Raw genomic sequence first — 11,908 nt, 5'->3', positions numbered from 1 at the left:
TCTTTTCTTTCCCTAATATTAAAGGGGACCCAGGGAGGATCAAACACAGGACCTCCGGGTTTATGGCTAAAGTGCTAGCCACTCACCCTTATGACATTTGGTGTTGAAAAGCAGCGCTACGCTATAAATGCACATAGGACATTCCTGATTTTTTTTTTTGGAAAACCAACCAAAAATAGGAGACCCGAGGGAGAATTGAACACGGAACCTTTAGTTTGCAGGCGAATGTGGTGACAAAATTAGCACTGCGCCATAAATATTCACTGAACATTTTTTAGTATACGGTGAATAGTTTTTCCAAATGTAATTTTTTAACTAGCAACAAAATTCCGAAATGTTTGAAAAAAGTGAATTTAAAAATACACAATGAAGTTTATTTTTAATTAGTATACAGTGCACATTTTTCAAATACACACTGAACATTTTTAAATATACAGTGATTTGTTTAAATGCACACTGAACAAATTTCCTATACATGATGAATTTTTATTATATATAGTGATGAGTTTTCAAATGTATGGTGAACTTTTTTTTCTATACGGCGAACTTTTTTTATTACATGAATTTTTTTAAGAACATGAACAAATTTTGGAATTACGAACTTCTATTGAAAAAAAATATGAACATTTTCTAAAAATTTGAAGAAATTTTGAAATTCTGAATGAAAGGTCCGAAAAAGTCGGCCATCTAAATGCTACCTTCAGCGAAGCAACAACGTTTTGACGCTCACAAGGGTCAAATAGAATCGGCGGTGTTTCGTACACCGAGTCATAATTTGTGTACGTCATTCCTTCTGCGAACAAGTCTTGGTGAACACTCTTCTCTCATGGACCCGGGCCTACTGGAGTTCCATTTTTTTTGGAAAATCATCAAAAAATACGTGCATTAGTGGGATTCAAACTAGCTACATGAGGTGCAAATCCCATCACATTAACCAACTATGCCAGCCGACACTCATAAAATAAAATGAGCCATATCGTATTTATACACTACAACAGATAACATTCTTTTCGTCCCAATCCCAAACAATTCACACTCACACTTGCACTTGCAATACTGCATCTTGTTTGTTTTTTTTCTTCAAGTAATCGTCGGCTCAATTCAGATTGCAACCTGAAAGTACTATGAGATCTAACTATAGCTTCACCAATCAACCATTACTAATGGATTCAAACATGTTGGGGCCACATATCCAAATTAAGACGAGAGTACACACAAGCTGATAGTGTGCATATTCATTTACTGAACCTTGTACAGTCTAAGTTCATATATATTTCAGCAATGCAGCCAGAAGAAAGAATTAGACAACTACTGATTTGGCTGAGTTGGTAGAGCCAATCAAGGCAAGAAAGCGCGGTTTCCACACAATTAGCAAACGATAGATCTTGTTGTGACAGTGAGCGCATGCAGCAAAGCGAACATGTCATGGGAGTGGGTGCATCCCCTAAAATCATCAATTGATATTAGTTGCTTGGAGTTGTAGGCGACTTGTGCCTTGGCGGCGACTGGCTGGCATGCTACCGAGCTAGCGCTCAATGTGGTAGGGGATAAGTGTCCAACATTGTCGTTAGCCGCACATTATCATGTCCAATGTTCTGAACTGGCCTCCTAAAAAACCCTACCACAGAGTGACCGATCATCTTTTACATTAGCGACCTAGACTGTAACCCAGTTACTTGATCTGGACAACCTTCGTACAGGGCCACGGATGTTTGCTCCATAACGAAGCACGAAGGTTGTGCATGAGAAATTGTATGGAGCATGTGCCCGAGGGACACGGAGGGCACCGCTCAATCCTACCTCAACAGATTAGTTTAAACATTCCCTTGCATTGGGGCAGTTTAATCCATTGGGCTGGTGCGATTCAATGACAGGTATGTCATGTGATGGTCAAGCTCATCGCCTTGGGATTGACCACGTCTAGATGCATTATGATCAAATGGACATCGGGGTACCCGTCAGTGAGGGCGGAAAATAGGAAAAGCCGTGATAGATGGATGCCGTGTTAAAATAGAGGACATGGACTTGCACGACGCGCGAGGTGGAGTCTTTGAGTCATGATTATTAGGCTAGATGTCTGTGATATTATTATTTTTCTCCCGTTGCAACGCACAGGCATTTTACTAGTATACTTTAAATGAGATTTGAACAAACCGAACTATTCTTCTGCAAAATGATTAAAATCATTATATTTTCAACATATTTCAATTAAACAAAAAAGGAATAAAATAAGTAGTCTAAATGATCACTGGCCACGGCGACATTCATGTCCAACTTCATGTCTTTCCCATGTCTAGCAAACTCACCGAACATGAACCCTGAAAAGTGAAGCTATGGGAGAGGAAGAATAAGACGTGGCGCGTGGCCTTCCTGTGACCCAATTCATGACAACGTCTCATGTCCTATTCTTCCTCGCCTAATCCATCATGCAGCACAACGTACGCACACCTTTTTCATTTCTTTCCATCTTTCATGTTTAAATTTATTGTTGTCCTATTCCTAGAAATTAATGTACTTTGGTTAAAATATGTTACATTTACGTGATTTCAAAATATATTTGTGTACTGCAAAAAAGTGTTCACATACTTTAAAAACTAGTGGCTGGGTGGCGCCACCTATGTGGTAATGTGCGCACTAATCAAGCTAACACACTTATTAACGTGTTGACAATCCAAACAAGCAACAGTGGTTAAAAATATAATACATAGAATAGAACTGCAGCAGAAGAGTGTTCATTCATAAAGCAAAGCAAGCGAAGTAGTTTCATCGATGCTAATAGATCTATATTAATAGAGGTGACAATCTTACAAGTGGATAGTTGGATGACTGATCACAGAAACACATCCAACTGTTCAAGTCAAGGTTTAGCAGTCTCCAAAAGGTGGGCGATCTCCAAAAGAGGTAGAGTTCCTCGAATCATCACAACACAAGCATACCAAGTCTTAGTGAGAAACTAAACACGATACATGGATCATATGTACATGCAGTAGCTGGGGTCGACAGTGGTGCGTCAAGAGACGATGCACAGTTGCATCACTGGCTCACTAAGCTGCTCCTATTGCCATTTAATCAATCAACCGGTCTACCATCGAGACAGACCTCACCACCGTGAAGTATTGGCATATCATATGTACATGCAGTAGCTGGGGTCGACAGTGGTGCGTCAAGAGACGATGCACAGTTGCATCACTGGCTCACTAAGCTGCTCCTATTGCCATTTAATCAATCAACCGGTCTACCATCGAGACAGACCTCACCACCGTGAAGTATTGGCATACTCAAGAGGAGGGCACCTCACAAGGAAGTCGAAACCTAGACATCAGCACAACCATGTTGGACCTTGTACTGCTTGTACAATGAAAAGAACATTATGATTTTCCTAAGCAAGAGTTTCCAAGAATAGGAAAATAAATTTTACATCAATTTCCTCTCAGATTCTAAAGACCTCCCTAAATCAGAAGAAGAAATCAAGTAGATGTACCTAACACACACAGATACATGAAGATAGGATTGATAGATTGTGAATCAGTAGCTAACGTCTAACCATCTTGGAACACTGTCCCCCATGGTGTCCAGCCACCACCCTTCGGCAATTCATCAAATGTCAGCCGCTTTTTAAATGGTACTGTGTAACTAAAATCGGCAATCCTGCAAACAAAATTGCAAAGACAAGAAAAATCTTGGCAAATTTAGAGCCTAATGACAGCAGTTTTTTTTCTTCAGAAAAAAGAATAACAACGACAGAGGCAAGGTCATACATGTGCGCATGAAGACTTGTCTTCGTAGCCTGATTTGGTCATGCGAGTATGACACTTGTGTGAGTTCCAAACTTCTTTCACTCCTCGACTCATCGTCATGAGTTGCAAACTTGTATTTAAACCGATGTACTTTATGAAATAGGTACATATATACTACATGAGAGGTTGGCAAAATCATGTTTTGTTCATTTCCTATTTGAAACAAAAAATTGTAGTGATCCTCTGCCCCGTGAAGTTTCCTCAAAATAAGGGGAGAGTATACATTAAAATAGCTGTCAACTAAGGAATACACATAATACAAATGAGGAAGATATCAAGAAACAGTAACATCGCAAAATCTGCTAGGTTTTGCATTCATTTGTTCAAACTCATTGCGTACTCCTGCTGTAAATTTTAGAAGCCAATTGCAAGACAACAAATTGTATATTAACTCCTCTAAACAATGTTTTTTCTACAGTTTGATCGTTAGTTTTCTTCAGGAAACAATAGGGAACGATCTTGTTGGAAATATATTATGGTGAAATAAAACCATGTAAGCTATCTCCAGCTGGACCAAGCATCTGCTATGTCAGATGTCGTTAGACCATATAAACATGAAAGGTAAACTGAACCAACTAACCAATATTCTGCAGTAACTACTAAATTCATGATTTGCAATCTAGTAATATTACTCCAGATCGTAGTAAACTTACCTTCCTGATCAGTGTCACCTCCAGATCCATGACAATCACAGGTCCCATCCTCTTTATTCCCACGAGAATCACAGCTAGCCAGTCTTGTCAGAGTGACCTCCTTATAAGATCCAGCAGCACATCTCCCTCTGCATCTGCATATAAAACTCGAATCAATCAGCTGGAATTGGTGACTTAACAGATGATCTAGCTGAAGAAGAAGATGAATTCATCCATGTTTGCTGGTGAAGTGACGAGTCCATGGATGGAATCATTGGTACCTTGGAGAAGGAGGCGTGCATGGCGAAGTCGTTGAAGCAGTCGACGACGCACTGCTGGATGTTGAGGGACAGTGTGCTCACCATCGACAGCAGTAGCCCCGGCTTGGCGGCGCAGTAGATCTCCACCCGGGTGTCCTCCTCCTTGCACTCCACCTCAAACTTCAAGCACACTCAGTCGGTCACTGATCACCATTTTAAGCTACATCAGCAATGGCGCTCTGCTCCATTGGCGACTAATGTTTGTGAATGTGCACATGGAGCCCTGAGCAATGGCGTTCACAAACAACTGGAGAATGCTTTCCCTGAGATGTTACCGGATAGAAGCAGCAGCAATATAAGGGCTCAGCTGAATCAGCTTCTATAACGAACAAACAGATCTCGATTGAAACCGTCGAATTTACCGGCACCGAGCAGAGCAGAGCTCGGTCGCTTGTTAGAAACTAAGACGAAATCGTGCGCGCGCATGAGCGCAGCTCGAATCGTAGACCAGAGGAGAAGGAGGCCCCCGGTCAGATCAAAACCGAATGGATGGCCCTTGCCGTTCGGCGGCGCATCAGCTCGCGAAGAGAGAGAGAGAGACGCAGGGGTACCTTCTTGAAGGTCAACGGGGAGCGCGAGGTAGTAGATGCAGTCGGTGCTCCGGCGGCGGCGCAGCTCCTCCTCGTCGACCGACGCGTGCCGCGTTCTGCCTCTAGTCTTCGCGGCGAGTGGGTCTGAGAGGGAGAGGGGGAAAGGAGGTGGCGTGCGTGGGGAGGAGAAGTGGGTTGGAGCAGGGCGACCGTATCTCGTGATCTCTTCCTTCGTCCAGAAGAAAGAGGCAGGAAGTGGGTTGTGGGGCAGCGACGAAGCCAACCGTGTGCCTATCTCAGCTCCTCGCGCAACCATCCAAAATCCGACGTGGCATAGCCGAGAGGGCGCCCTTTGCGCGACTGTTATTGGGTTTCATTGTTGTTGAAACTTTTGAAAATGTTTCATGCATCTACAATATGAAAATTGATTTTTTTCTCACATTTTAATAAATGTTCCTATATTTTTAAAAGTTCATGATTTAAAAATACGTTTGTCCCATTAAGAAACAGTTTTCACATATTTATAAAATGCTTCATGACATCTAAGAATGTTCATGAAAGGATAAAAATTTGTTCGCATAATTTTTTTCCTCAAAAAATCATAACATAAAAAAAAATTTATGTGCCATTTAAAAAATTGTGCACGCAACTAAAATATGTTCATATGTTTAAAAATGTTCATAAAAATAGAAAATTTGTTCACACAACTTTTAGTAAATGTTTTAACATGTAGAAACAATTTGTACCATTTTTTCACAAAATTCAAAAAAGTTCATGGATATAAATAAATATTCATGGAAATATATAATTGTGTTCACACGAAGAACATAATTTTTTTTATTTTCATGCAGCGTTCCCCTTCAGTTCATTGTTTCTTTTACTCATCTTATGCTACTGTAGTCTCTGGAAAATATTTGCAATTGTTCTCCTAATTTTTAAAATTGGTGAAATACGAAAACTTCACAGATAAATATTTGCAATTGTTCTCCTAATTGCAATATTTTTTTAAAGGATGAGTTTTAAAAAATCAAGAGTTTAAAATAAAAAGGGAAATGATAAATAATAAATTAAAACTGAACAAGAAAAACCCGGCAAAACAGAAGTAAAACACAAAGAAAATTAGCCAAAAAAACCCATTGAGGCAAAGGACTAAATGGGTCGGCGCACTTAGAAACTAGCAAAGGGAGGAGGATGTGCGCTGCATGCGGAAGTGTTCGGTCAAATGCCAGACCGCATTTTTTTGACGCTTTTGTTGTTTACTTTGAAGCAAACATGATGAATTCAGATGAGGAGTACTTTGACGTGGAGAGTTTATGGATTCGTCTTCGTCGGATGATAACGAAGATGATATTGAACTGGCAATACTGATGGCAATTCTGGATGAAATGGATCTTGCATAGGAGCATTTTTCTCAACTTCAAGGGCTCAACGCCGGGACATCGTGAGTTGAATCAACACCATGCACAGGAGCGTGTTGATCTCCACGAGGAATACTTTGCACATGATGTGCTATTCGGCCGCTATTTCCGAGGTTGGTATTATATGTAGCGACCATTGCTCTTGCACAACATGGAAGGTTTCAGGGCATATGATGATTACTTGAAGCTCAAGAAGGATGTAGTTGGTTGTATTGGTTCCATGGTCTCCAGAAGTGCATGAATGTTGTGAGGATGCTTGTGTTGCCACAACCGCAAACTAGTGGGATGAGTACCTCTGAATGTTTGGGAGCACATGCCTTGAACCTAAACTCAGATTTTCTAAGAAAGTGGTCAAGGTGTTTGGACCGGAGTACTTGAGAGAAATAAATGTCGAAGTCACGACAAGGCTCATGACAATGGGAGAAGCGAGAGGGTTTCCACATATGCTCGGATCCTTGTATTGCATGCACTGGTAATAACAAATGCAGTGTGAAGGCCAGCAAAAAAATCCCACTGTCATTCTTGAACTAGTTGCATCACAAGATCTTCAGATTTGACAATCTTTATTTGGCATGCCAGGGTCTCATAATGAGATCAACATGATGCACGGTCTCCATTGTTTGCAAGGATGTGTGCGAGCGAAGCTCCTGCGTGCAACTATACCATAAATGGGCATGAGTACAAGATGTGGTACTATCTTTGTGATCGTGTCTATCCTTCGTGGGCGACTTTTGTCAAGACCATCTCCAATCCACTAGGTAACCAAAAATCACACGTTGTTGCAAGTAAAAGGATGCTGAGAGGACATCTGGAGTGATCAAAGCACGTTTTGTAGTTGTTTACGGACCTACCAAACAATGAGATCCAGAGACAATGTGAGAGGTGATGACAATTTATGTGATCACGCACAACATGATTGTTGAGGATGAGGGTGAGGCAATTCACCAAGTAATGGATTTGAATAGATGTATGATCTTGTCCGGTTTCTTGAGCAGAAAGCAGCAACGTTTGAGCAATTTTCTCCGGATGCATTATCAGATTCCCAGTCGAGGAACCCAAACACAACTTTAAAATGGTATGATGGAGCATTTGTGGACGGTTCATATAGACAACTAGAGCTTGTGTCCAAATAAACTGAATTTAAATTAAACTTTTTTTTCAAACTTTATGTTGAATTATTGTTGTATTGGAATATTTATCTTTCAATTATTGATGGATCATGGTATCTATCTTTGATTGTTTTCAATATTCAGCGTATTAAAAAGATGGATGAGGCAATTATTTGAGGGAGAACGTTGGATGACATTCGCCCGGCCAGATGTCCACGGACATTTGAGGGAGTCCGTTTGAGGGGTAGCCTTGTAGATGCCCTTAGAACGCTCGCTTGTCAAAGGAAATCATATCCTTGTTTTTTTATTTCTATCTTGGGCATCTTTCTATAGAAAAATGGAGAAATGAAATTCTTAGAAACCTTTGTTATCTGAGTTGTTTCATTTGTGCAATTGAATATTAAGTTTTTTTGGTAACGATTGTTTTTCACTATATCTTACAAAAAACTTCTATCACTCAAATCTTTTGGATGCTTTTCCTTCAATCAAATGACCTTTATATTTCATTTCAGGGTTTTCTGAATCAAGTGACGGTACACTGCATGTGCCGTTTTGAAAGAAACAAAACGGGCGAAAAGCAGGTTTTGTTACTATGTAGAGGCCAACAAAACTCTGACAACTCAATGTAATGTCGATTTATGTGCATGCCAACAATTTTTGATAATTCATGTGTAAGTATAACAAATATCACAATAAAAAGATATATTAGTACTGGTACATAAGTCTCGAAAACTACTTATTTTTACGCTTACCACACAACTACTTCTGCAATATCAGTTTCACAAAATTTGATAATTTGGGCAGCAAAAACCTTACAGCCCAACCACGTAGGTAACTGAATTTCGGAAACATCAACCTGAGGAAAATAAACTACAAGAGCAAGAAAAGTGCACCGGTACGCAGTCCAAAATCCCCTGCAGATTCTCTCGCACAAAGGCAAATAACGGCAACAAAAGGTCCAAGCAAAAACAAGGTCAGAGAGGTAAGGAGAAGACAGAGAAGCATAACGGAGCCAGCACTCAGCAGTCAGCAACACCTTGATCACTTCAAAAGAGGGTTTTGAACTGACAAATTTTGGAGGCCACTTCATCAACTGCACGAAATTGTGAACAGTTTTTCCAGCTCGCTGAGTGGTACAGACTTGAACTGATCTGGCAGCCCCACGCACAGCCTGCTCAGAGACCCGGGAACAACGTTCAATGATCAGAGACTCTAACTTCTGTGAATGTGCCAGCTTCGATACTCCAGCATTAGTCACGCGGTCACAGAGCCGGAGCGTGAGATTAATCAAGCATGGGGCACGCACAATGAACCGTAGCCCAGCATTACTTATGGCCTTGCAATCCACAAGCTCGAGTGTCTCCAGTAATGGAGCAGATGAGAGGGCCTTCATCCCTTTGTCATTAAAGAAGTTGGCACCCCTTAGCACGATTAGACGAATCGGGCAAGACTTAATGAGAGACACTAGGCCCTTCCGTGTGAAGCCTATTTCTGACGTGTACATGGCAGAGCAGCCTGAAAATGTGAGATCAACACTCTCAAGCATAGGGCAACTGAGAGATAGAGCCTTAAGGCTGTTATCAGTAAATGCCGTCCTGAAAGTATCGTAATAATTCTGAGGATCCAGCCAAAGTGAGATGCTTTTAAGATTGTTGCAGCTCTGGGATAATGCAATCATGTCGTTGTCATTTAGACCCCGAACATACTCCAAGCAAAGCTTCTCCAGTGCTTTGCACCTCCCAAAGAGAAAACGAAGTCCTTTTTCTGTCGCAATTTCGATACCTGCCAACCTCAAGTCCTTCATATCCTCACAACTGAAATCATACATATTCAGGCTATGAGGGTTGTATGAGGGATCATAGCCCTCATTAGGCCCAGCCCCGTCATTACGAAAGAATCTTTTCTTGATTTCAAACACAAACTTCTGTAGATTTATCCATCCTGGACCAAACTTCAGGAGGTCATCCTGGCTGATGCCCTCACACTTCTTTACTACAAGCTCTTCCAATGATCCTACAGAGCCAAGGTACTCCAACCAATCTTTGCTACCTACTTTATGGCAGTCAATAAGGTGGAGAGCAGAAAGACTCTTGCAACGAACAACCACGGCGAGAAGCCCTCTTGAAGTTATGTTTAGTGTGGAGGTCAACCTGAGGGACGCTAGTTTCTTGGAACAGGCTAGATAACCAAGACCAGAGTCATCGATGTATGAGCAAAAGCTTAAACCGAGACTAGTCAGCGAGGGGCAGTGAGATGATAACACAGAGAGACCTTGGTTGTCCAACTGATTGCCATGGCCTGCCGTCCAACCAGAGTAGTCGATTTCCACTTTACACAAATTAGGGAATCGGGTGCACAGCGATGCCAAGGCTTCTGTAGCAGGGAAAAGGCCACAGCCAACATGGATAGCACCCCTCTGATCTCCCTCAATCTTGTAGAGCTGCTTCGACACAAGGGAAAGAGAATTCAGATCACTTGTCCTGGTGATCCTTTTGAGAAACTCTGCAAACAGTTCCTCCGGGAGATCCTCCATCGAGCAATGTAGTGTGCAAGTATGGTAATCCTGAAGTTCAATAGGTACGCAGAGCACTGCACAGAAATGAATGAGAATCAGAGTTAAGCATAGCAGGGCTATAAGGTCACTTTAGCGATAGCGATAAAGATAACTATTATACTGGTGAAAATTCATGTGTTACAATAAGGAACAACATCGAAGTAATTATCATCCCAAGTATCTGAAATTGCCGAAATAATAAAGAAAGAAGGGATCCAGAAACAACAATCAGAAATACGAGTCTATGAGATAATACTGTTCCGACTGAACACATGAAAACCTCCTCCATGAGGACCTAGGTGCTCCTGAGCAAGTTGCATAAATAGAACCGAAACTATATGTTTTTGCTAACATACTCCTTTGGACATTAAGTCGTCAATTAAAGTACAAGAATCGAAATTCTGAAACATGTATAATCAAGTATCATCGATATACGAAAAATCATTCTTTCAAGTATATATTAAAGATTCATGTGTTCATCTTTGGAAAGAACAAAGGTACCGACCTATTTATCTCTAAATCTCTAAGCAGACAACAAAGAACCCATAGGTCACACAATAATGTAGAGACATATCTGGAATAGCTGGGAAAATGAAATCAAGGAAGAAATCTCGGACATAATAACTAGAATCGATGCAAATCTACGAGATAACATCCACCTGCTGAACCGACATCTTGCGTTCTGCTGAGCGACACTAAAGTTTATTTGCCTTTAGCAGGAAAATCATGTGACTGGGCATAAAAATTAACCGTAACAACAAAGCTAAGGACTACAATTTCATCTGTCAATCAACCATCCAAATCGGAAGAAGGGAAGACATGATCCTATAAGCATCTGAAGTTTAGGAGCTAACGAACCGAGGTTGGAGCTGTTTTCTTCAGACGGAGACGGAACAGAGGAAAGGGCGCCGCCGTCAGAACGAACGGGAGAGAAGAACGGCACGGATCGGCGGCGGTCGTGCGTCGGCCTGGCCGGAGGAGGAGAGCGCCGTCTCCGACCGGTCTTTTTTTTTGACGGATCGACCAACCAAAACCCTCGTCTTGTTCGCGTCCACTCTTTTGGAGCAGGCGCACTGGGCATATGGGCTTGGTTAGTGTTGGGCCTAGCATGCTCTTGAGCTCGGCGGTGAACAGTCCAAAACCCCTAACAGCCCACACGGCCCAAAACTCGGCGAGACGGAACGGGACTCGGCAGCGGGGACAGCACAAGCGGAAGCTCCCCGTTCTACCGAAAAAGGCTTTCGCCCCGCTTTATAAATAAAGCAGACCGCCAAAGGACATACAACCACACCAAGTCCACACACACACACCCAAGTACCACAACAAAGTCATAAGGTTCTGCTGAGGGCGCAACTCAACAAGCCCAAAGAAAAAGAAAAAACAAAGCGAGACCCGCGCCGGGGATTTAGTCAGGCTCCGGCGGCGGCAGATTGGTTAGGGTGAGTGATCCGGTCAACAAGCAGGGTCACCCTATTGGCGTACCCCTTGGCCAGGATCCGAAAGATCACGTTGATGACCGTAATCGGGCGGAACTGGCGGATGTCCGTC

At 41.9% G+C, this 11,908-nt stretch overlaps 1 protein-coding gene and 1 long non-coding RNA gene across 5 annotated transcripts; both read right to left on the bottom strand.

Annotated features, from left to right (window-relative positions):
- Positions 1–2,857: 2,857 nt before the first annotated feature.
- LOC123057889 (uncharacterized) lies at positions 2,858–5,477 on the bottom strand. 4 transcript variants are annotated; one of them, XR_006426993.1, is made up of 5 exons: positions 5,301–5,477; positions 4,711–5,012; positions 4,451–4,584; positions 3,759–3,911; positions 2,858–3,648 (listed from the first exon to the last, which is right to left on the bottom strand). It is a non-coding gene; the product is annotated as an uncharacterized lncRNA (long non-coding RNA). The 4 variants fall into 4 exon arrangements; XR_006426991.1 differs by having other exon boundaries at positions 3,759–3,887; XR_006426992.1 differs by having other exon boundaries at positions 3,759–4,584.
- A 2,975-nt stretch (positions 5,478–8,452) lies between these two features.
- On the bottom strand, positions 8,453–11,424 carry LOC123057888 (F-box/LRR-repeat protein 14). The gene is made up of 2 exons (XM_044480763.1): positions 11,219–11,424; positions 8,453–10,395 (listed from the first exon to the last, which is right to left on the bottom strand). Exon 2 carries the CDS (start codon positions 10,337–10,339, stop codon positions 8,555–8,557), a length of 1,785 nt encoding a protein of 594 aa, XP_044336698.1. The 5' UTR covers positions 10,340–10,395; positions 11,219–11,424; the 3' UTR covers positions 8,453–8,554.
- Positions 11,425–11,908: the final 484 nt, after the last annotated feature.

The sequence above is a fragment of the Triticum aestivum genome, chromosome 3A (assembly GCF_018294505.1).
Source record: "Triticum aestivum cultivar Chinese Spring chromosome 3A, IWGSC CS RefSeq v2.1, whole genome shotgun sequence".
Classification (NCBI taxonomy): Eukaryota; Viridiplantae; Streptophyta; class Magnoliopsida; order Poales; family Poaceae; genus Triticum; species Triticum aestivum.
This window is presented reverse-complemented; position numbering and strand designations above follow the sequence as displayed.